At 38.2% G+C, this 26,910-nt stretch overlaps 1 protein-coding gene across 2 annotated transcripts in view; it reads right to left on the reverse strand.

Moving 5' to 3' along the window:
- ARHGAP42 (Rho GTPase activating protein 42) overlaps window positions 1-26,910 on the reverse strand; it is a 171,440-nt gene that overhangs the window by 94,391 nt on the left and 50,139 nt on the right. For both annotated transcript variants that reach the window (XM_083840029.1, XM_083840030.1), the window contains exon 3: window positions 15,987-16,048. In XM_083840029.1, the coding sequence (XP_083696155.1) occupies window positions 15,987-16,048 (62 nt within the window). The remainder of the gene's footprint in view (window positions 1-15,986; window positions 16,049-26,910) is intronic.

Below are 26,910 nucleotides of genomic sequence, written 5' to 3' on the forward strand. Positions count from 1 at the left end.
ATAAAAGAACAAATAAACACTCGACTAACCGAAGCAAGAACTTTCTGACTTACTATGAAAAGTAAAAACAATGTTTTTCAATTACCGCACATTATCCCTTAAGGGATACTGAGCTGTCAGACTCGCCACAGCATTTATTTTAAAAAGTTGGATTTGTCAGAAATTCTGAAACTGAGTTTTCATACGCTTTGCTCAGTACAGAGAAAGCGGGTGCCTTCTTCAGAGAGAGAACCTAGAGAAATGAAGGCAGATGTGCAGGCTGCTCTTCAGCGACAGACTTCTAAAGGAGATCAGGAGCCTGAGTTCCTGAATGTCATCAGTAAATTCTTCCCAGTCCAACACAAGAACAAACACCCCAAAATTTTAACTCAAACAAACAAACATTACAAAGGCAAAAAACTCTGCATGAATATTTAACAGTGAGGCTGTAAGGGATAAAAAGATCCCCCAAGAAAGAAGCCAAGAGATGTTGGCAGAAATATGATTGTTAAAGCCAGGATTTTGTTTCAAGTTTTCCAAATTCCCAGAAACACTTATATTTGACTTATTAGTTCCTTTATTTTCTGTAAATAAGCAAGAAAATTAGCCAGCTACACAACACTCCACAGAAATTTAGGCTTCTACATAGTAAAAGCTATCTTTCTGTAGCCTCCCAAAAAGCAGTCTTGATAAAAAGTCATGGCTAATGACTCTTAAATACAACTGGAAAAGCAGATATTCATTAGTGATCACCCGACTTCTGACTGTCTCTTCTACTCCTCATAATCCCACTCCTTTGAAAAAGAGAGAGTGGAAATCTGTGTGAGAAATATTTGGTATTCTTAGCTCATTATCATGACAGACATCTTTGAAATAAGTTACTAAACAATTTTACGACCATCTGATTAACCATGGTTCAGGCTCAGAAGGATCTACGGTCACTGAATAAGCTAACAACACAAAGTACTTTGCTTCTACATTACATTTTCTAACACTTGGCTCGGTCTCATTTTGTGCCTTAGACACTTCTGTTTTCCTTGGCACAGCGTTTCACTATGTAGCTCATCCTGAGGAAGTTTTCCTGACATTCAGCCTAAATTCTCTCCCAATTTCTTCCTGTCAGATGATTGCCTCTTAACTAGATGATGTAAGCAGCATACACACTTCCCACACAAAGAAACAAAAGTTTTGCTCATCATGTACAAATGGAGAAGTTAAAATTCCCTCTTTTCAGGAACTCATGCAGAAAAATACAAAAAAGACCATTTGAAAAGTGCTGTATCAGATCCTCATCTCATTGCTTTTACACAACAGATTCTGAAAATCCCTAAGGAAAAGAATGAGGATAAAAATACAAAGAGCGAAGCAGGCAAATTATACATTTTTTACCTATACATATGCTTAGGTATTCCTAGAGTTTTGAACAATTATTCAACCTGCCGATGTTTACAGAAATCATATTCAATCTAGAATGATAGACACTGAATCTGGAATGATAAATATATATATATATAAACATCTTGACCTGTTTATAATGAATCTGTGAGTAAAAAATTAGAAAGCTGTTTTTAGCTTTTAAACACCTATCCACATTAAAGTATTAATATATTTCTGCTGTTGTGATTTGTTTGGTTTAACAGAACATTGAAAATGCTTGTAAAAGATGCCCCAACTACTGACATAAAATTTAAGAAAATAGATGTGACTGCTAATAGCATGCATGCATCAGTGTAAATGCACAGCCAATTGTCATGATTGTGGTTTAAACACAAGTGTTATTAACTTCCTAAACTTCATTATTAATAAACCTAGAACCAGCAAACTTATTTAAAACATACAGCTGAGGCAGGAAGGGACCTCTGGGTCCATCTGGTCCCTCCCCTGCTCAAGCAGGGACACCCAGGGCAGGCTGCCCAGGACCATGTCCAGGCAGCTTTGGAAGATCTCCAAGGAGGATACTCCACAGCCTCACTGGACAACCTGTTTCCACATTCCATCACCCTCATGGCAAAGATGTGCTTCATGATGTTTAGACAAAATCTTCTGTGTTCCAGTTTGTGCCCACTACCTCTCGTCCTGGCACTGGGCACCACTAAAAAGAGCCTGGCTCTGTCTCCTTTCCACTCTCCCTTCAGGTATTTACTGACATTGATGAGATCCCCCTGAGCCTCCTCTTCTCCAGGCTGAGCAGTCCCAGCTCTCTCAGCCTCTTCTCACAGGAGAGGTGCTCCAATCCCTTCATCAGCTTGGTGGCCCTTCACTGGACTCCCTCCAGTATGTCCATGTCTCTCTTGTACTAGGGGGCCCAGAACAGGACACAGGACTCCAGGTGCAGCCTCACCCAGTGCTGAGTGGGGAAAACAGGATGACACTTCTAGTTGCTAACATGAGCAATTTTAAAGATGATTTTGAAAATGGACCTTGCAAATTACATCAGATAGTCCAATTTTGTTATCACATTATATTAAGATGCTACTTTGAAGAAAGACCATGTTCCTGGAATTGTTGGGCCTGTAACAGCTGCTGCCATTTTTAGGACACTGTACTAGAGTAATCTTTACTGAAATTTTCTTCTACCAACTGGGTTGCAAATGTAACTTTCACTGCATCCCTTTTGTGATAGTCATTATCATGACAAGTATTATCCTTGGCTTGTCATTTTGGAAACCGGTACCTTGGAAATAAACCTCTCACTGTAGGCCCACGAAATTCATTTCATAGTAGCAGGTCTTCCTTACTGGAAATCTCACCAGGATCTCGTAGAAAGTTACCACTACTATTGCTTAAAATACAAAATGAATGAGCCTGAGTATAATTTTGTAAATACTTGCTAATCCACAGATACTCCAGAGCTCAGACGTTAGAATAGGTTTCTGTCTTTAGAGAATATCTTTATCAGTGGATAAGCGGTGGCTATTGGGACCAAGCAACTAAGTATGTACAAGCTTATTAGAAGTCATTTAATACCTGCTGGAGGCTGAGAACTGATACAGGTGGGGTTGTGCTGTTGGTGCAGCTGGCCCTGCAGTCACTATTTGACCAATCTGTACTACACTCCTGTATGAAAATGAATTTCATCCTCACAGACACTGTGGGTCCCCATGGGTAAATGGGTCAATTCCAGTAACTGCAAGAGCAGGGTTAATAGCTACTAAACTCTACTATCTAGAACCATTAGGAATTAATCACATTGTGTTATATAGTGCAGCTGCTATGAAATAGAACACTGAGAAGGGCAGTCTGATGGTTAAATGCTCTGCTTCTGTGCTGTGCCTGGTTCTTGACAAGCATAAGAGCCATGGCAGTATCCAAGAAGCCACTATTCATTATCCCACCAACACCTCTGAACCCCTAACGTCATTGTTTAAAAAAAAAAAAAAAAAAAAAAAGCTGAGGATACTAGCCATTCTAAGAGCTGAATGTAATTGGAAGTTGTATTTTGTTTTAACAAGTATTCATGAATGAAAACGTCCAGGCACAAAGCCAAAGTCAGCCAAGCTGTTTGTAATGGTCCTATGCCCAGGAAATGTTAACTCGTAGCTTGTAAGCATGCATCCTTTCAGGAAACAAAAGCACCTGTATGAACATTTAAGGCATTTTCAGAAGAAAAGTAGGTTGGCCATAGATTTGAACAATTCAGAGGTAAATGAACTTTTATAGGTGCTGGATCGATGGAAAATCTTTCACTATGTATGTCCATGCTATTGACAGCACTGCCTCACTCCGCAGAAAGTGCACTTTTGCACCCCAGCAGGAATTTCAAGAGTAAATTAGAAACGTACAATGTATCTGCTCAGGCTATTTTTTTCCTTCCAACCATGTTTTTCCTTTAAAATAGGTATAATGATAAACAAACTATTATGAAAATATAATAGATAAGGTTATAGACAGATTTAAATTGACTTCATAGTGTGAAATACAATTTTACAGTGACACACATGTAAAACTTTACTGGTATTTGACACAATAAAATGCTGAGGTTATTTAAGCCTCATATGCTGAATAACTGTAATTTAGAGGGTTCTGGTACTGCCACAAAAATAACCTCTTCCCTTGACCACCACTAGGTGTATTGGCAGGGCTGCAACAAACATTGCATGGAGAGCTAGACTGCAGGCATTTATTTTGGTGGCCATGCTAACTTGAGCAGGATTTGCTGATGTTGCATTGCTTACTCATGCTCTCTTTGACTCTTTGCCCTCTGTTGTGATGCTGAAACAGTTTGTGGTGATGGGGCTGAACAATAACCAGTAAAAAGTTTCATTTGTGTTTTGCTTTCATCCAGGTCACTTTCCTGGAGCACATGCATAAACTGGCATGGCTACTGAAAAAATAAACAAAACAGTTAATCACTTGCAGTCTTAGATCAAAGTAAAAACACTTGCTCAGGGAGAGGCATCTAAAAGAGTTTGTCAAAGTAACAACAATTTGAGCTTCTGCAGGCACTTGAAAAGAAAAAAAAACAGTTTAAGTGTTCTGCAAATTTTAAGACAACATGCCCATGAGAAGATTTTACATGAAACATCTTTATCTGTGATATAGCTGTGGGCTCATGCAGATTATGCAACTTCCCCAAGGCAGAATACCGAGCTGCTTTGACTATAAGAAAACTTCATTGATTTGCATTCTTCTGAAAAGGTGGTTTTGTTGTTGTTGTTGTTTGTTTGTTTGTTTTTGTTTTTAAATAAAGGCATCTTTGTTTTTACATACCCTAAGGTACATAAAGTGCTTGTGTTGTTTTCCATTTTTGATCACATCTACCAGGACACTGAATAAGACAAGAAATATATGGCTTAATACTATTCAAGAGATAAAAATAAATGATGAAAAAATCTAGAATAAATTATTCGTAAGAATGAAGTACCTTTTCTCATACTACTGGAAGAGGTGGAGATAAATTCAGAGACCATTAAAAAAAATTAAGTGGCAGATGCATGTTCTGACATTGTTACAGGGCAGTAAACTGTACAACAACTACCCTCTGCTATGAGCAAATCCATTTCCTTCCTTTGCACAGTCACACATTAAATGCATAACTTCATTGCTGGAAGGTTGGATGGTCCGGCAAAGCTCTGCTTGCTTTGAAATACTCATTTAGAAGTGCAAACACTTTTTTCTTTGTCAACAGTCATCTGAGAAGACTCTGGTTAGTGACCATGTTGAAAGCCAGAGTGTCTGCAGGCTGAACTCACAACTACCTGCATTACTACAGAGACTAAAATGTCAGTACAATAAACTCACTCAAGCCACACTGCTCAGTGAATGCCTCTCAAAACATTTTGAGAAGTTACTGTCCTGTAATGCAAGATCACATTCACTGAAACGCAGGGAACATGAGTACATGAAATCAAGAATAAATTGGGTTTATAAAATGAGAAGTAGCAAGCAGTTTTCCAACTAACCCCTCATTTTGCACTTTGACTGAAAGGAAGATTTCATCTGTCTGTCTCTTAATGGTACTTTTCAAAATTGGGACCGGCAAGCAATGCCTCTCTCCTAAATGAAAAATGCTGCAAAGTACATCAGAAATTTTCTGAAATTTGGCTATGAGCCATTGTTTTACTTCTTGGTTTTCAATAATCACTTCCTATTCTTATCTGTACTCACTGCTGGTTAGTCAATTAAGAACTGCAAAAAATAAAAAGGTACTTCGGCACCATGGCAGCCTACCAAGACATTATAAAAATCGTGAGACTGCTTACAGCAAGCTCTTAAATCTTTTAAAAGAATGCTTCAGGTTCCAAAGATTAAAGATTCCTTTCATATTGTAATAAGCAGAAACCATCCTGGCACCTTTCTGGCCAGATATACATAGGGAGGCAAATGCAAATACAAGCATCCCAAATATAGAAAGGAGGAGATATTTTAACAGGTAGATGAACCAACTGTGTTAATCTACACTGTAGTACTCCTGCAACAAACATCACACTTTAAATGTGAATGGATTTTCCTCGTTTTCATTCTCTGCAGAAAACTGAAGAGAAAATAATGACAGGATACTACTTAACAAAGCCTTCTTACAAAGTCTTTGGATACAGTTTATGAGATGTTAAAGGTGCATGAATGTTAAGAAATACTGTAAACAAGGTCAAGAGCTAGTGAAGCCCCTTATCATCTCCACTCCCCTCTTTCCCTTCCTCTTGGATGAACATCCCAGGCCCTACCTGTAGTCCCTCGGCCTCATCAAGACAGAGAAGCGCTGCTCACTGTTGGATGCCAGCTCACCAGCCAGCACTGAACAGCAGAGATCAACATGATGGAGCTACACTTTGCCACCTCTGACAAAAAATGTTTGCTACAAGAAAATAACAATATAATGCTTCAAACTCAATGACAACTACCCTGGAGCACAGTGAAGACTGTCTTAAAAAAATGTCAGATTGCTTTCTTCCTCAGCTGGTGGCTTCATGAGGGAACAGAGTTATCAAGGACTGATCTGTTCCTTAACTATGTACATTTATATTGACAGGAAAAAATCCCCATTTTAAAAGGCAAAGAAAATAGAAAAGAGAAAGCTGCTAAGGCATCCTTCTCATGGTTTTGGCTGAGATAGTTAATTTTCTTCACAGAGGCTCACACCATGCTGTGTTATGGATTTTTGAGGAAAGTAACGTTCATAACACAGGGATGTTTCAGCTGCTGCAGAGCAGCGCTCACACAGAGCCAAGGACTGTTCAGCTCCTGGTGCTGCCCTGCCAGCGAGGTGCCTGGGGGTGCACCAGGAGCTGGGAGGGGACACAGCCAGGAGTTGATCCGAACTGGCCAAAGGGATGTCCCACACCGTGTGGTGTCATACTCAGCAATAACAGCTGGGGCAAAGAAGTAGGAGGCGGGGGGGACATTTGGAGTGATGGTGTTTGTCTTCCCAAGGAGCCATTACATGTGATAAGCCCTGCTTTCCTGGAGGTGGCTGAACACCTGCCTGCCGATGGGAAGCAGTGGATGATTTCCTTGGTTTGCTGTACATTTGTGTGCAGCTTTTGCTTTACCTAGCAAACTGTCTGCATCTCAACCCATGCCTTCTCGCACTTCTGCCTTTCGGATTCTCTCCCCAACCCACCTGGGGAGAGCGAGGGGCTGTGGGGGGCTGAGCTGCCTGCCGGGGCTAAACCACAGCAATCCAGCACAAAATCTGGACAGTATGTTTTCTGTTGATTTCCTCATAACAATAAAAATCTGAGCTAACTCCATATTCCAGAAGTACTTTCTGCAAACTTAAACAAAACTGAGACTTGTATTTTCAATCCAGATGTCTACAGGTGGGCACTTGTTAAAGGTGGGACTAGCTACAACCAGTTTCTAGTGAGATCAGTTTGATTTGTTAAATATTAACATCATCAAAAGTCACAGGATGATTTCATGCTTTTTTCATTTCCACAGAAATAGTGGAATAAACAATTTTAAAGAATGAAAATTAGAGAAACATAGAAATTATTACTTGAGATTATTATTTATTATTTAGAAACTTACGGAAGCTGACACTAATCTGGAAGAGCCAACTAATGCTCAGCACGAGGAGAACCCATAATATTATCTCCAACTTGTCTGGCCTAGTATGTGTCTTTTACTTGGGGGAAAAGACCCCATGTGTACATACGGATGTTAGATGTTAAACTACATTAATGATAACTGAAAGGGAGCAATTTACTTTTATTATTCAATATTGTACTCCTTTTTAAAGACTGAGCACAAATGTTAAGAAACATTCACTGAACACGTATATTTTTTATACTTGAGTGATGCAGAGAAAGACAGCAAACGGGATTCTTTCTAGCCTGAGACACAGCAAGAGGGAAAGCAGCATTGTGAATTCTGCCCTGACAAGCAAACCAGAGGATCACATTGCAAAGCTGCCCTCCAGGAAGCCTGCAGGAGAAACACAAGCCTATCACCTCTTTATTTCATTTATCGGTCACAGATAATGCCTGTAGGCAAATGAAGATATAGTTAAAAAATTATCTTTTTGATAGTAATTATATCAAGGTAATTACTATCTTCTTGACAGTAATTCTGGCCCAGAAAGTCATTTTCCTTGCATGCACTGAAGTAAAGGGAAGTAGCTGATAGAGTCAGGGTCGAAGGAATTATTTTTCCAGCTGGATCACTTCTCCAACTACGTTCACTACACAGTCAGACAAACACTTGTACCAACACAACAGAGAAGACTGGACATTTTATTAAATGGTTCAAGAAAGACTCTACAAATATGCAATTAGTAAGTATCAATACAAAAACATTTTACTAGGTGTCACACCAGTTACATCCTTTTTTTTCTTTTTACATTGACAGTGGTTGGGACACAGAGCTGACTCAGATTTGGGATTGAAACCTTGTTCTGAGAAACATTCAGGTGTTAAAAGTTTCTGTAGCAGTTATTACAACTGCTCCACAGTGAAAACACAGCAGAAAACCACACAGTGCTGCTGTCCATATCCTTTCTCTTCAGTAATAATTCCCAAGTCTAAGAGGTAAAAATCTGAACAACACAGTAGTATATACTTTACAATTTAGCATTTGTATGGTGTTATATATGGCACTGACACCAGATTTTTCTCCAGAAGAGGCAAATGAAAACCATAAGTAAAAAGTTAGTCTCTAAACTAAAATAAATGGAAGTTAGCACATTCCACAAAAATTGAAGATTCACCTAAATTAACTACGTAAAAGATAAAAACTCACACATCCCAAAGAAAAACATTAATACCAGTAAATTACTTTTCAGTTCCTTTTAAAGCATCTACTGGAGGTTAGAGTGTATCTGAAAAGTGCCCAGTTTTCTCCACAGACGTCAAAACGCAAGTTAAGATTGGAAAAATATAGCCGTCTACAGCGTATAAGGAACCATAAGTTAAATGAATTTCATCTGTATAGACAAAACTCGCAGGATCTTCCCTAACTTGATTGCAGAAACTTTTCAGATGAACGTGGTTCATTCTTGCTTTACACTTCCGCTGATTTATGGATTACTTGATACCTCTATGAGATATGATCTCTCACAAGGGTAATGACTTCAGAATCTCACTATGTCAAGGTATTGACTTGTGTTTACTTCAACAGAGTCTTCAGTCTGCCTACCAGTCAGGAAGATCACTTGATTGCTGTCGTTCTGTTTTCTTCTAATGGTTTGGGTTCTGAGACCAGTTCCAGGAGGACAAAAAGGAAGCAGATGGTGAGGTTGAAGGCAATCTAAGCACTCCAACACTAGGAAGTGTCTATGACTTGTCCAAAGACTTCCATGAAACAGTTACAGTAAAAAGAGATGAAGCAGCAACCACTACTAATCTTTACACTCTGAGGCACAGCTGCAGTCAAGTGTTCTAGACTTGGTTTTCTTATATCCAAGCAACTACCCTTTTAAGCTCTTAGAGGTAGACTCTTCGTCTAGATCCCAACTTCCCTCGCCTTGAAGGCAAAAGAGGACTAGGACATAATCTGCTGATGCACTGCCTGTATCTTGCTCTGCAGACCCTTTCTGTCCACTTTCAGCCATGAAAAAAGGCGATGCCTGTGGGGACAGCGAGATTTGGCAGTGATACCTCTACCATGAATCAAGAATAAAAGCCTCAGTGATGTATTCAGTAATGTGAGAATGAAGGATGAAAAGTTTTTTCTTTTGTTTACTTTAATGTTTCTTACAGTATTTTCATGTCTCACATCAGGAAGCAGAACAGATGAGTCTCTGATAAAAGATAGTGGGGGAACTGGGTAGCAAACATAGAAATATCGACAGAAATGCTTAGTCATATGTGAAGTTAGACTTGGAAGTGTTCGTTCTGGATAGTTCTAAGGAAGTAAGACTGACAACAGTTTAAGCAGGAAAATGAAAAAAAAAAAAAATCTAGTTTCAATGGCTGAAGCATTAACTTGCTGCTGAGGACTACAGGTCTGATGTGCCAATACTTTTACAGGGTGCTGAGGTAAGCCCTTGCACTTAATGATTCCCAGGCCTCCAAACAGCATCGGTCTAATTTATATGAAATATTGCTACATAAAGACAGCTACATTATCTCTTCTGTGACCAACAGCATATCATATGGAGAAAAGTATTCAGAAGAGACCCCATATGAAACAAAATACCACGTGAATGCTCTGTGGTCTCAGGGTTCTAACATCGCAAAATCACTGAATGGTTTGGGTTGGAAAGGACCTTTAAATATCCTCTAGTTCCAACCCCCCTGCCATGGACAGGGATTTTATGATTTCTTTATAAAGAAAAAAGAGGTTTATAAACCTTTATAAACTTCATAATAAGTGTGGAGGGAAGTCTGTGGCCCACTTCATATTATATGGGAAAAGGTTAATTCTGCTCAACAGCGTGCTGTGTCCTTAGTTATCTGATTATATGTGCCATTCCAGGGGTGGCTCGTTTTAATAGTTCATTTATTTTTCTTCAAGTGCAGCTTTTGAAATTGAATGTTTTGATGCCTTTCTTAGAAGTAGATAGCATCAGACCCCTTGTGTGAGGGCAAACACAGGACCACAATGAGAACATCCAGTTACACACACACCAAAACCCGAGATATTCTCTGAAGCATGAAGGTTATGAGATACAAAGGAACAGATGTTAGAAACAAAAACATTCATTAAGCATAGCTAGCCCCTTCTGAATTTTGTACTATCCCCTGAAGTATTTAATATTGGACAGAGTTTGAAGTAACCATACATATCTCACTTGATTCACGATGCTAGAGAAGAGACATAGAATCCTCTCTACCGTTCATCAGTTCAGAGCTACTCATAAAAACTGGGTAAATAGTAAGGAATGTAGCAGTTAAGAGTGGCCTATTTTAGTTCAAGATTCAGTAGTCTTTCAGAAATAATTAGGGAGCCACATTCAAGATAACTTAACACTCAACATATTTAATACTTCAAATTAATAGGGGATCTCAAGAAAGAGGAAGTTAAATAGCATGAACCAATCCATCTATTGGGTCAAAACAGCATTAATCCTATGAAAGGAAAAGGCATTAGTATTTTATATTACTCTCAGTACATTTCTGTTTGTTGTAAATTTTACTAACAGTATCAAATGAATAGGAAAAATAAATAATGCATGAATCTCTAAAACAAAAATGCTTATCATTTATTTAAACAGAAACAGTGTAAATTCAACAAAAGCAGAAGGAAATTATTTGAAGTAAGTTCCACTGACAAAGATCCAAATATTCACACAAAATTAAATTAAGGCAAACCTTTATTGTTCCCTAATAATCATTAGGAAATAGGAGTAATTATTTTACATTCCCTGGTGGCTTGCTGCTGAAGTCATTGGAAAGGCAGCAGGGATGAATCTGACTTTTATCTGACTTTTTATCCTATTGGTATGCTATTTGTAAAACCTAAGAGTGAGAATACACCATTAACCAACAGCATCATTAACAACATTAAATGACACACATTAATGCTGTATATTATAAAAAGTTTCTTATGAGTTATTATTTCCTCTAATTTTGTTTTAAGAGGAATTATTTGGTGCATACCTCTGTTTTTTTTTTTTTTCCTGTTTTTTAAAGACTGCTACTCAATTCTTCTGCATCAGCAAATAAAAGATGAGGACAAAATATATTTACTCATAATAATCACCATTTTATTACTGCTGCCAATAATAATCGGTGCAAAGCTTTAGGCAACAGAATATTTATTTATGTAAGACACAGTTATATTTAACCTTACAATTCAATGCTTTTTTCCCCAATAATATTATTCATATTATCTTGTTTCATTATCTTCTTCCAAAGAAAACAAAACCAAGTTCCTTTTGGTTCCTTATGTAAGGACAGAAGATTTACTAAGCACCTCTTAGACTATTTTCTGTACCATTAGAAATAATTGTATATTCAGCAGGAAAGCACTCCAGCACATCTCTCTGCATTCACTAAAACACAATAATAAGTTTATCTCTGAAGAATTTAACAGGCAGTTACCAGAGCTACTCAGATAAGAAATAAATTAATAATATGAATCTGCACTTTCCACATTTGAGTCTGATTCATGCACCCATACGCATGTTTGCCAGAATCATGAATTAATAATATATAAGATTTAAGGTTGGGAAACAAAATCATTAGTTAGTAAATAAAAGCAATGTCTGTCACTCCATATTCCCATATAGCCAGTATTCACTGATACAAAACTCTCTTTTATTATCACACACTTCAAGGATTACAAGGAGGTTTTAAATTGTATGATGAAGTGCATCCATAAACAGTCATAATCCTATGACTCTAGCTGTTTTGTTCCAAGTCATTTTTACAAAATATCAAAAAGAACAAACAATATTCCATATTTATATATCTACTTTTGCAAGTATTTTTATGCAAAAGTAAAGGAAATCAATTTCTTAAAGTCCTGCATGCCTTCTCTCAAGCTTTCCAGTCAGCTGACGACTTTCTCTAAAATCATGACTAATCTGCAGACTGCCTGGCACGAAGTGCTTCCAGCAGAGGAATCAAAGTGTACACATAATGCTCCAGACTTCCTTGGAAATGGGAAAAAAAACGTTTTTAAGATTTCACAGTGAAATCACAAAACTGTGAAGCAGAAAACTCTTATTACAAGCTATCTGTTCAGCATCCAGCATGGCACGCTGATCGTAACAGGGACCTCTGGATTCTATGATGGCCTGCACAGAACTTCAGTAAGAGATCTGGAGAATCACAAAGGTGCCACTTTTTGGATTGCTTTTCTTTTCCTTTTTTTTTTTTTTTTAAGCCCTTACAACAAAGATGTATACCATAGAATTCTAAGACATACATTCATTAAAGTAAGAAAAGCTGCAAATTAATGGGTTTCATTTTCTTTTCCAATATGGGCAGAGTGCCAAGAGACCCTGTATTTTGTCTCTAAATACATCCTCCTTCCCACCTTTTATTTTTCTGCATTCAGGTCACCAGGGAAGGGCAGATCCAGACCACATCTTTAAGTAAGTACACTGCACTTCAGCAGGACCTCCGATGTGAACGACAGTAGGAAGTCAGTACAGCAACAATGCTTTGGGTACTTTTGCTGAGTATTTAGAACTTGGTGATCTCAGGCTAGAACAATAAATAGCGCAGTCCAGGTATGGTACACACAGTGGAAAGCATTTCTATCATGTAAATGCCATCATAATGTGACTCTCTGGGCATAAACTGAGGGGAAAAAAAGAAAAAAGAAGCAAACTCCTTTTCACTTACGAAATTTGCCCCTAAAGAAGGGATTGAGCACAGGAACTATGTAGAGATCTAGACAGAACAATATTATACTATTTATTTTCTCAAGACTCAGGTTCTCATTTTTGCATTTGGCTCCTACATGGCCAACTATTTAAGAAAGCTTAACCTAAAGAAAAATTAAATAAATTCCAACAACTGGCAGACCAAACATTTAAAAAAAAATGCTGCATTTGCTGAATTTTCTTGTACAAATATCACTGCCATGATAACTGTATCTTCACAATGCTCTCAGCACACACATTCAGTTTGAAAAGAACAATGTTTTCAAACTCAGTGAAAAGCTGTGTGTGAATGATTTCCCAAGTGCAGAGTCTCTACACATGAACGCTATTTGCCACTTTATTTGCAATGATCTGATGACTGCATTCTGCTAAACTCACAGCAATTTGTAAAATATTCTTCCATAAGACTGAAATCTCATCTGAGTCTCTGACCCTGCAATGGGATCCAACAGCTCAGTTCTTCAATCCATGCATACCCACTGTCACACCAAAATAAAACAGTATCTATTTACACACTGGAGGGAAGGGATGCCATCCAGAGGGACCTGGACAGGTTGGAAAGGAGCGCCTGTGCAAACTTCATGAGGTTCAACAAGACCAAGTGCAAGGTCCTGCATCTGAGCTGGGGCAATCCCAGTAACAAATACAGGTTGGGTGGAGAATGGATTGAGAGCAACCGTGAGAAGGACCTGGGGGTGTTTGTTGATGAGAAGGTCAACATGAGCTGGCAACATGCGCTTGCAGCCCAGAAAGCCAACCGTATCCAGGGCTGCATCAAAAGCAGCGTGGCCGGCGGGGCGAGGGAGGTGATTCTCCCCCTCTGCGCTGCTCTCGTGAGGTCCCACCTGGAGCCCTGCGTTCAGCTCCGGGGCCCCCAGCACAAGAAGGACATGGACATATTAGAATGAATCTAGAGAAGGGCCACGAAGATGATCAAGAGGCTGGAGCACTTCTCCTATGAAGACAGGCTGAAGGAGTTGGGGTTGTTCAGCCTGGAGAAGAGAAGGCTCCTGGGACACCTTACAGCGGCCTGCCAGTACCTAAAGGGGGCTACAGGAAAGCTGGGGAGGGACTCTTTGTCAGGGGGTGTAGGGATAGGACAATGGCTTTAAATTAAAAGAGTGGAGATTTAGACTGGATATTAGGAATAAATTCATCAGTCAGAGGGTGCTGAGGCACTGAAATAGGTTGCCCAGGGGAGTTGTGGAAGTCCTGTCCCTGGGGTTGGAACTAGATGATCTTTAAGGTCCCTTCCTAAACCATTCTATGATTCTGTTTGTTTGTTTTTCACTTTAGAAAATTAATGTTTTTTCCCCTTTTACTCCAATGGCCTTGCTACGAGATATGAAGTAAAACATTACATGAAGAGATCAAATTATAAACCACAGAGAAGCCAGAAACTTCTAAATGTGCCAAAGGAATGAATCATCTGAGGGGGAAAAAAATCAAAAAAAGAATGAAATCAAGGGAAATTATGTACATGTATCAGGAAAGACTAACCAGTTTAAAAAATAAAACGTTCACATCTTCATTGCTTTTCCTTTCTCTAATAGTTAGCTCAAAATTATCTTTAACCTAAACTGGAAAGCTATTCATCTAAAACATTGTTTAACTAACTAACTAATGTGTGTTCTGGTAAACATGTTTTAAGATGGTAAATTCCGAACACTCACCTTCCCACACTCCCCTCTCTGTACCATATACCCAGCATGAATAAAAAATACATCAACCAAAAAATTTTTGGCATCGACCAAAAAAATTTTCCATTTTATCACTTTAGGTGAAACTATGCAATTCTACCACATAAATGTTTATGATTTTGCCACTTTAAAATATGTATGTAAACAGAAATAGTGGGAGACCTATTCTATGGTTTAATGCTCCTAGAAATAAGAGAGCCTTATGTAAGCCTCTTCTTGGATTAATAAATTTCCCCCTAATGTGAGTCAGAAAAAAATTTTCCTCACCTCCCTAAGTACTCATAAGAGGAAGGAAAACAAGAATAGACAGCCATTGAATGGATTTGAGTTGGTTAATCTTTCACAATATTTAAAAAAAAAAACAAACACCCTACTAACGTTAATCCTTACAAATCTTCTTTATTCATGACTGACTTCCATGGAAGTAAAAATGTAGTTGCATTGTTTATGTGTAACTTTTAAAAAATACTTCTAAGAGAATACATTTCAAACTTCTTTAACAAAGTTACATGTGAAGAGGAATGTAAATGAAAGCATAAGGCAGATTCATCTGTATGGAAACAAAGGGAATACAAATAATACAACAAAGGACAAATCTGACAGGTTTGATCTATAAATTATTGTGCATGAGTTTCTCAGAGGTGATGGATTTGGTCTCTTTTCTTAACACTTACCATATTTTAATTACTATTATACGTTCACTGGACAATACTCAAAAAAGCATTTCATTAAACAAAAATACCAATTTTTTCAATTTTCAGATATTTGTTTAGTGTTTACTCCATTGCTAACAAGTGAAGATGTGGAAAAGGAAAGGTAAAGCAACATTAAAAGCCTATTGCGGGGAAAAAAAAAGTGAAAAAATAATTTTTAGATTGGTGCAGAGTATTTGGCTGAACAATCCATTAAAAATTGCTGAAGTCTGTGTTAGCACATTTCTGCCTTTACACAACTTCAAATGATTCTTACAAAATGCTTCACACTAACTGCCCAAATAAAATAAAAATCAAAAGCACTTCAGGAGGAGTGGAAGAAGTACTGTTTTACATAGAAAGAGGGCCAACGAAAAAGATTTTTGCCAGCAAACTTACCAGTCGTCTCCTTTCCTCTTCAACAGCAATCAGTAGCCGAGCAAACTCTTTCAGTGACTGAGCTGAAAAAAAGTCAAGAAAAAATGTCCAGGTCAACATTACACTTCAAGATCAGGTAAGTCCGCTAACTGGACTGATGTTGTAGTGACAAGATACAGTTCTTATACAGTATTTCCCTGCAATCCGTAGTCATTAAATGAAGCACAGAATGAAGCGAGCAGCAGGTTAAAAAAAGTAAAAAACAAAAGAAAAGAGTCTGAGTCATTAGAGTTGCATATTTAAAAAACACAGTTTTAAAAGGTACATGGCAAACTGATTATGGTGAAACGTGCCAAGATCAGTCTCAAAACAAAGATTCACACATTCAGCCACAACATTTACTTTTGCAGTCTCTTTCTGCTGCTTGAGTGCTAACAAAAATCTTGGGTTTCTCCAATTATAGTGTGGCAACAAAAACTACAAAGAACAATGAAAAATATTCAGGCAAAATATTGAAAGTAAAGATTTTAGACAAATTCTGCTATAATTGTAAGAGAAGCTTTCCTCACAATTGCCTTCAAGTATGAGTCAAAGGGCTATTCTGGAAATCAACAGAAACGTAATGAAAGTATTAACACATACAACTAGGCAAGAAAATGGAAAATGCTTCAAAAATTGTTAAGGCTTCATTCAAATGAAACAAGTGGTACAAATCTCTCTACAAAACTCCTATCTGGCTATTTATGTTACTTTTTCAAGGGCATATGGGTTATTCAGAATTCAGCATCACTGTTCCACAGACAAAAAACACAGAGAAGAATCTCAGGTGAAAAGCAAAATAGCTCTCTTGACCTTCTCCTGATGCATAAGCAGTAATTGCTTCCAACGACAGGATGCTGCATTTGACATCTCTGATCTCAGAATACACATTCATAACCCCTACAGCTTCCCAAAACAAACTCAAGATGATCTAAATCACTTTCTAAATAGGAGGGAAGGGATGTGTGTTAAAAAATTGTAACATAATTTGTAGAATTTCCTAAAAGAACAGGCTTGAAAGGAAGAAGAAAAAGTCTTCACAGCTAACTAGCACACACTGGTGAAGGTATGCTAACAGAGCTCTTGTCCTCTTTACTATTGTACTGGGTTTACGTGGCAAAGTTTTGGTAGCAGAAGGGCTGCAGAGGTGGCATTTGTGAGTAGCAGCAGAGACGAAGTGTCAGGGACTGACCGCAGCCCCCATTCACCTATGCTGCTTGGGGAGAGGAGGTGGAAGAGGGTGGATGGAGTTTTAGTTGGTTTTTAGTTCTCACTGCCCTCCTAGTCTGCTAGCAGTAGACAGTAAATAATATTAATCTCCCTATGCTGAGTGTGTTTTGCCTGCGATGGTAACTGGGAAGTGATCTCCCTGTCTTTATCTCAACCCTTGAGCCTTTTTTCATCAAATTTTCTCACCTTGTTCCATTGAGCAGGGGGAGTGAGAGAGTGATAGAGCTTATCTGTCTATCAACGTGAAACGACCACAACTATTTTTCTATCTTAAATGTTTTTACCAGATTTGTCACTAATAATATGGCTTCAGCCCGTTAATAGAGTACATTTTCTGGAGGATCCACTGTGCTCCTTTACTTAAGAGGAAACAAGTATCTAGCTTGCCATAAGTCTATTTTCAGCATACACGAGTTGCTACTTAGTTTCTGGACCATACCCAAATTTTTGTTATCCTTTATCCCATCTGGACCTTGCAGAGGTCACCCTTGCATTCTTCTTGTTCTCTTTTAACTTTTACAGCTGAAGAACATTTCACTGTTTGTTCCAATTTCTTCTGCAAGACCTTACATAGTTTATTTTTTGCAGCTGTAATGGTATACCTGCACATCCTGACCTCTAATTCATTCTTTGCTGACAAATCCTTCCCATCATTACTCATGAACTTTTCATTTAGTCCAAATACACCTGGTAATTTAGACAGTTGTCCTGTTGGGTCTTGAACCTTTTCCTTTAAGATTTTCCCTCAGATCACAAATACCAGAAAATAAATTTTGGCACCTTTATAAGTAAGTGAAATCCTAGTCCTCTTGTACAAGCTTTTTAACTCATCTTACGTCTTCATAATAAAACCTTAGTCTGCTATTGGCTAAATTAACTTATTCATTTATAATCGACTCATAACATCACAGCTGTCAAAAACAAGTAAAGAAATACATGATTAACTGGTTAATATATGATTGACTGGTTAAGTTACCTGATAAGAAAATTGAAGAGAGAAGCTCTGAGTAGAAGGACCTGGGGGCGTTGGTTGATGAGAAGCTCAACATGAGCCAGCAATGTGCACTTGCAGCCCAGAAAGCCAACCGTATCGCGGGCTGCATCAAAAGCAGCGTGGCCAGCGGGGTGAGGGAGGGGATTCTCCCCCTCTACTTTGCTCTCCTGAGACCCACCTGGAGTACTGCATTCAGCCATGGGGCTCCCACCAAAAGAAGGACATGGATGTGTTAGAATGAGTCCAGAGGAGGGTCACGAAGATGATCAAGGGGCTGGAGCACTTCTCCTATGAAGGCAGGCTGAGGGAGTTGGGGTTGTTCAGCCTGGAGAAGGGAAGGCTCTGGGGAGACCTTACAGCAGCCTGCCAGTACCTAAAGGGGGCTACAGGAAAGCTGGGGAGGGACTCTCTGTCAGGGGGTGTAGAGACAGGACAGAGTAGTAGCTTTAAACTAAAAGAGGGGAGATTTAGATTAGATATTCAGAATATATTCATTAGTCAGAGGGTGGTGAGGCCCTGGCACAGGTTGCCCAGAGAAGCTGTGCATGCCCCATCCCTGGAGGTGTTCAAGGCCAGGCTGGATGGGGCTTTGGGCAACCTGGTCTGGTGGGTTCCGACCCCCAAATCCCCTGATCTTTAAGGTTCCTTCTAACCTAAACGATTTTATGCTTCTATAAAATCTGTTGACTGTTATTTAAAATATCTATGTACCCATTACCAAACCCTATGACCAAAATAAACAACTAGCCAAACCCACAAATTATTTACTATTTTCATACTGGTATCCCCTTAAATTTAAGGAAAAACTATCCTTGCCTGTAGAAAACAGGACAGAGCTAGTTCCTCCTTTCTTGCACATGTGGCTGAGTGATTCTTTACCCACCATTAAAAAAAATAATCTTTTCAAATAAACTAGATAAACATGTTGTTTGATTTTTATTACCTATTCAGGGAATTAGGAGGCACTTTAGAAAAACAGCTGAATTTCTAGTAAAGCCAGTAAGATAAATTGTTTCCAGATTATTTCAGTGAAATAATTGGTAATTTTTAACCGCAAGATGATGTGTTACTGCAGTCACATGTTAAAACTCCATTCCCCTCTCCTTTTTTGTGTTTTATTGTGGAGCCACTTACAATGACAGAACTATTTCAAAGAGAAATTATCATGCCAAACATTATATCTTTGTGAGGACAGCAGATCCCAAACCTCCTGAAACTGAAGTTTTCCCTACCCACATCAAGCCTTGTGGTGCTTTTCCCTTAAGGTTCTGATCACATCATTTTTTTTTTCATCATCATCTGTAATACGAAAGTTAACATTCAACACCTTTCAGCAACCAAGCACAAATATTACCAATTCCCAGCCCCATGATATGAACAGGAAATACAATATGCTCTCTGGTCAGACAACATTCCATATTTTAAGAACAAAATGTTACTTAAAAAAAGAATAGTAGAAGAATGGTAGGATGTTGAAACCAGGCAGAAGGACGGCAGAAAACTGTGAGGAGTGGGGAAAAAAAAAAAAAAAAAAGGGCAGAAAAAGCAATAAAAGAAGCTTTTGATGCATCTTAACAAATCCTCTTAGTTTCGTGGTATAACTATTGTTTTTTAATTTCTAAATCAAAACTTCTGCTTAGAGTTTAAGAACATATTCTGCAAGTGTGCAAATCTACATTAGCATGCTATACATTGAGGAAATCTCACAGTACTAATTAACATACAGCGCCTCAGCTAAAGACTGAGAAGCTGCTGCCATCCTCCCATCCCCAGTGTCTCACTTTTGGGTGGGATTGAAAAGGTCCAAGGTTCATTGTGAGCACAGAAACTACACACTTCAGCAGCACTAAGGCAAGTTACTTCCCTGACCCCAGAAACACCCTTGCTGCAGAGACATCTTAACATTGGTACAGACTACACTGCTGCTGTTCATTGCCCAACACTCACATTCGTTTCCTTTTTGCTTCCCAGCACAGGAGGTGCAAAGGGGAAAACACTCAGCACATTGTGTAATTCAGAGAGCACTGAAGGATGCGCTACCTGCACACAGACAGTGCTCAGTAGCGGGGCTGTCTCTGGTGACCTCAATGGCTCTTCTATCCTTGCAACGACACAAAAAAGCTTTTACCAACACTAGCTACCCTACAGTACCAACGAGTATCGCAGTACTTCTGAATCTTTTATAGTATTAAGCCCTTCTTCCTGTACATTCCCCACTCAGTCTGAGCTCACTGTAAGGCAGGGTATGTCCCCACAGAACTTCATCCGTGTTGGAGGCTGCAGCAGGAGGTAGTAAAGGGAGGGCAAGACAATCCTTGCTCCTGTATCTCCCCAGCCCCTTTTCCCTTCTCCCCTCCCTCCTTTCCCTCAGACCACTTGTTGTTGTATATATATTACAGTTCTGCCTCATTTGTGGACTCGGCTGGACAGACAGAGGTGCACAAAGCAGCCCCCACCATGGGGCATCAGGACTCCTGTGAGAAGCTAGCCTGGGCAGGCAGACATCCCTCGGAGATCACTCAGCAGTGGTGCTGTTTCACTCAGCAGTGGTGGTGTTTCACTCAGCAGAGAACAAGAAACTAACAAATATTTAAAAAATAATAACTTGAGACACTTTGCATAGTTAAAAGACAGAAGACCTCAAAATCAGAATTGCGTGTGTCAAACATGGCCAGTTCCAGTCTGTCAGTCAGTCCGTGAATTCCACGGAAACGTCACAACCTTCCCTCACTAACTGCAACTCGCAGTTTTGAACCAGAATAGGCTTGGAGGAATTAAAATGAACTTCGTAAATATAAAAGCGGGTGAGAGGGAATAAGAGTCGAGATACTTTACAAGAGGAAATGCCGTGGGAATGTGCTGATAAGAAATAAATCCTGAAAACATATTGATAATGTAGAGTACAATATGTAACCTAAAATTTTTAATATTAAGGTATTTTTAATTATTTTCACAAAGCAATTGTTATTGGTAGGCTGTTTAAGTAAAACAAAGTGCTGCCTTAATCAAGTTAGTAACACTTTATTCCCCCAAAGTCATTAGCTTACATAATCCAAATTGTTTTACAGTCTGCTTTTTATTTAAGGGTTATTCAAAGGATTTGTAAGATACACTTGGCATTAAGATAGAAACGATGTCTGTGAAAAGCAACTCCCAACAAGTAAAAACAATTGTATATTTACCCTGCTGTATACTTGTGGTCTCATTCATCACAATTAAAACAGGTCACCAGCTGTTTTCTCTGGAGTGTTCCCAACCCAGCAATAATTTGCTGCAAATTTTTCCTTGTTTAGGAGAAATAGCTCCTGTTATTTTATTTAAAAAAAAAAAAAAAGGTTTGCTTCCATATGAAGCAAATTAATTAAACAGTACCACCAGCTTAAACCATAATGGTGTAGATCAGCAATGTCCTTTTCTGCAAAACTGAGTGTTATTTGTTTTAATCCTGATCATTTCAAACATACCGTATGGCTCTAGAAACGTCTCCACTTGGATATTTAAAAGAGAACCAAAGCTTAGCGTAGGATTGAGGGAGATTAAAAAAAAAAAAAGGATAAGAAGTCCTTTATCTGAATTTATAAAATGCATATTATCAAGAATATACTTTCATGATTTAGAATTCTCACGGAAAAAAAAAGAAAAGTTTTATGAACTTTTTGTTATGTACTTGTGTAGAGAACACATCACCTTGAAACAACATGCCTGGGGACACTACTGAAGCAACTCTATTGATAATTAGTTTAATACTACAGTACAGCATTGCACTGCACTGTTCATGTTACATTCATTAGCTTTGAGGCTGTCTAGATTTAATGAGTAAAGGAAAGCAACACATATGAAACCCAGAAGTAGTTTTATATGACCGGTACCTAATCCAAAGATACAAAACCAAGTTTGCAAGGTAATGTTCAACCGAAGTTAGAACGAAAAGTTACATGGAAGACAGAATAAAAATAAATGCTTTTTGTGTGAAATGGACAGTTCATTTAACTTACCTATACTGACCATTTTAAATAATGCACAGACAATTTTCAAAAACTCCAAAGTACACTAAACAATATTTCATAGTATTTTAAGCAGCTATCACCATTATCTTCAGGCATGTGAATGCCAGGATGGAATAAATATACATACAGAAATACATCTTGCTGTCATATTAGTAAGACAATCCAGTTCAGTGAAGGTGTAAAAAAAAAAAAACAAAAAACTGCAAGCCTGGCAGAAATTTCCTTACATCTTCTTGATCTGAATGAGGCAATGACAGCACAGGGCTGTTCCTTGCACCCAGACGCTGGCAGGAAGGTCAGCCAAGTGCATCCTCTCTCCAGAACCAGTCACCGCTAGCGCAGACATGCTACAACAGGCTCTGAGCTCCTGCTGGAGCACGAACATCAACTAACGCCTCCGAGGGAGTTCTCCTCAGTAAGTAATGTATTACTAAATCAGAAATCAAGACGGACGTAAGACCCACAAGAAAATTTCCTAAGGATTAATGCTAGTTTACTAGACTTCAGTGACAAAGCAGAATAGACATAAGATCCCCATGAGTAGGTGGGAGGGCTGGGAGATGAAACTTTCTTTTCCAGTTCTGAAATGAAAGTAAATACATTATTAAATAGTTACTATTTCACAGACACAGTTCTAGAGCTTTTAATGACTAGCCTTATTTGCAGCCACAAATGCTATTTCAAGCACTTTTTCAAAAGCCACAACATCAAATAAAATTTCCTTCTCTCTTTCTGTGGCTTTAAGCCATACTGAAAAAGCACAGGGAAGGGAAGAAAAAAAAAAAAAAGTAGGGTAAAGGGAGCAACAGATGGTTTCCTAAGCAGACAGGAGAAAAAAAAAAAAAGATTTCAGATTAACACTGGCAGGCCACCACAAGTATCTGGAATAAATACTCAATAATCTGCTTTCTCAGTACTTTATACCTAACACAAACTTTGAATGTCATAAAAGGCACATGGGACTTGCAGCATATCTCTGAAGGTAACTAAATGGTATGTCTCAAAATGTCACCGCTGTGGCAAGTTTTCAAGTGCCAAAGCGTAAATCCAAAAGAGAACTGTCTTGAACTAAGGCCCCAAAAGCGCACCGTTCTCTTTGTTTTTCAGTATGTTGACTACAAATTTAAATACAGCCTTGTCTGGCAGGGCACAAACTTCCTTTAGCTCCATCAAATCTGGACTGATTTACCAATTCTTTTTTGTCCTTTATTCTACTGAATGAAGCTTAAAATATTGGAAACATACAGCTATCTACAGCTTTGGAAGGAAATTCAGGTGCAGTTTAACCTAAAAGGAATGAGTTGCAGGATCAGCGCCTTACCCTGCAAACTCACGGCATAAGGAATAAAGTATGCAATTTATAAATATTTCATAACTAATGCTGAGTGGGCCTGAGTCGTGCTGTGGTATAACTAACAAAATAGTAGTGTAAAACAACTGTAACATATTCCTACAAGAAATGCTACTTTTTTATAAACAGATTTTCAGGAAAGGTATATTTAAATAAGTATACACCTGCTGAATCTTCCCAATTATTGCTCATGTTTTCATTTTCCTTGGCTGCTTCTATTTCTTCTGCCACTTCTATACCCAGGGTTCCATTTCCCTCACTTTCCAAGTGGCAACACTTTCGGAGAAACTTCAGTTCAGAAGACTGAGATCTGTACCATAAATAATATTTACTGGGAAAGCAGAGGAGAAGACAAATGAAGAAGAAAAGAGGACAAAGTGGACAGGATTTGAAACTGTTGTTTATTTTGCTAATTTCATTGTCTTCTGGGTTCAATTTCTCAGATATTAGAGGAAACTGAGTAACCGCTTTTTTGTTTAGGCTTAAAGTAATATTGTTTGTGTATTTATGTTAATTCCAGTTTGTAAACTAACAGCATGTCTGATAACCTCTAGCTCTTGGCGGAACAGTGGTATCAAAAGAGAAGTTATGTTAGAAATTTCCACCATGAAAACAAAAAAAAAGGGGGGGGATGGGGGAGAATAGCAAAATAATGGTTCATCTCTTTATGGAGTTTCAGTATTGTTTAACTTTGGAAAAATAATATTGGAATGGCTTTCTTAGCCTCCATTTGGTTTCTTTTATTTCCCTAATCTGGGTATCAGATTTTATGGATCTGTAATAAGGACCTCATGCATTCCTTCAGTCTGTGTTTACATTTACCATAGCCTCCAAAAAGAATAGAAACAAAACTATTTGTACCTTCTTGTAACACGGTGAAATATACTTCTTGTAGTAAAACACAGGCTGAAGGAAAGATTCAACCGTACAGGTTTTAAAACAACATGGAAATCCCCCGACAGACACCCTCAAATTGACAGCAAATTCTGCCAGCAGACAGTGGTTTAAATTCACAGTCCCAATAACCACAAATTGCCTTGAAGAATTCCATTGTGGGAAGGTACACAAAGGTACGGGCAACTCGATCTGCTCTGTACGGCTCTCTGGACAAAAGCAAAACATACTTAGAATGGACAACGTGAAGCAAGTTCAGATTCAGTAGATGAACATCCTCACTCTCTACTCTGTAATTAAAATGGTTAGCAAACTTGTAAGGGTTTAATCCGATGCTTTTTATCAATTAGAACCACTGCATTTATTTTAATCTTTCAGATTTTGAAGCAATTTCTTCCTAACCCAGACTTTGAATTTTCCACTCTGATTAACTAAAAATAAAAAATTCCACCCAATTTCAAGGATGGTTTATGACAACTTAATACAGACATGCCTATAAGAAAAATAAATAGAAACAATAGAGTACTCTAAGAGTACAATCCTCCCAGGGAGCACAACCTAAAGTGTTAATCTTGTTTACCATGGCAATTTCCACCTTGAATTGTGAGGAAAGGTATTTTGCCAAATTTTTCTCAGTTCTTGAAAATAAGTGTGCTACTTTACAGGAACAAATCTGAATTTGCCAAACAAAACCATTACACACCAGGAAGGAAAAGAAAGTACAGAAAGAGACAGACACAGAGATGAAAAACGCCTCATTTAAAACTTCTGCAAAAAAAAAAAAACAAAAAACTACACAAATAAGGAAACCAGAAAAATCACATAATGAAAACTTTTATGCCTGAAGTTATGCTTCAGGCATTATATACCGTCCTCCAAAAAAGATTATATCTTTTACTACACACTGGCAAGTACAAACCTTATCAGAGCACAGCTACTGAAATCTGTATAACTAAAAGTAAACAAAAACTCCAGGATTTTCCCTGCTTCATTTGAGTTAAAGCACTGTACACTCAGGGTAGGTATTCTGGTATTTTGTCCTCTACATCAGAATCTGGAGCACATTGGCTCTGCAGTATTCACATGGAGATAGCTAGGTTAGCTCCATGTTCACCATGAAGACAAAAACAGAAATTAAACTATCACAGATTTAGAAACATTCCTACTTCTTGACCTCCACTGGTTTACAGCATTTAATCCCAATACCTATTTTAGGAAGTGTTCCCCATGAACAGACATTTAAAAACCTTTCTGTTGCTGGCCATGTACCAGGTATAAGCATTCCTCTGACCGTTCTTCTGGGTTTTGTCACACTAAAAAGGCAAGAAAAACCAGCAGAAAAGGCCAGCAAGTTCCACAGTGCAAATGGAAGCTCCTGTCTGAGCATGACAGACATGTGCATCAAAGCACATACAAATAAGCACAAACATACCAAAACCACACAAGGGAACAAATCAAGACCTATGCCCAATAAAAGCCCAAAGCATTGCAAGATGTCTCTGCAATGTGTACATACTGTATTAGGCAACTGGAGTTTTAACTAAAAAGTATTTTCATCTTGCAAAAGTTAATAAGCAAATATAGCAAGGCATTTTATGATTTTTTTTTCTAAACATATTTAAACCATAAAATGTAGGGCCTCTATTTGAAGTAAAAACCCTTTCCCTCAATACAGAATTTTACTGAAACAAACCTTTCTCAGTGCATCTAAAGCCAGTTCCACAGTATCATACCTGAAAATTCTTTGCAATAGAAGGTGGCTGTGTCACAAATATTTAAACAAATAAATATAAGCTGCTGACAAAAACAAAAACAAAAAAACAATACTTTCAGCCAAGACTTTCATATTTTCTACCCTACTCCTTTTCAACAACAGTCTAGAAAAAGGGTATGTATGTTTATAGACAAGCTAAGCAGACTCACAAGAAAGTCAGGTTACCTAGAATCACCAGATCCACTGTCAGCACTTGTCAAACACAGCACTTGGAGAGAGAACCTTAAGACAAGCAATGTTACACAATTTAAATAAATCCAATCATTTGACTTAATATCAGTAAATTGTCATGCCTTGCTACTCATGCTGAACCTTAAAAATCAAATATGAGTAGAAAATTCTAGGCAGATCAAGCAAAATCAAAACATCTCCTATAGCCCTGAAAGATTGCTCATGTTTATAATGGCAGCCTATCACACACTGTGTTAGATAACAAAATATTAAAAAAATAATCAATTATTCAAATTCATCACCAATCTTCTGAGACTTTATTCAAAAAGCAACTGCAATGGATCTACCCCGTGTTTGTGTTCTACTCTGATTACGAAAGCAGCAAATATTTTGACAGCATACAATTCAACGTGAAGATTTATCCGTTTGCCAGTGTGAATTCTTCTCATAAAAATACATTTTATAAATACATTTTGTAAATAATC

This window comes from Anser anser (genome assembly GCF_964211835.1).
Source record: "Anser anser genome assembly, chromosome: 1".
Taxonomy (NCBI): domain Eukaryota; kingdom Metazoa; phylum Chordata; class Aves; order Anseriformes; family Anatidae; genus Anser; species Anser anser.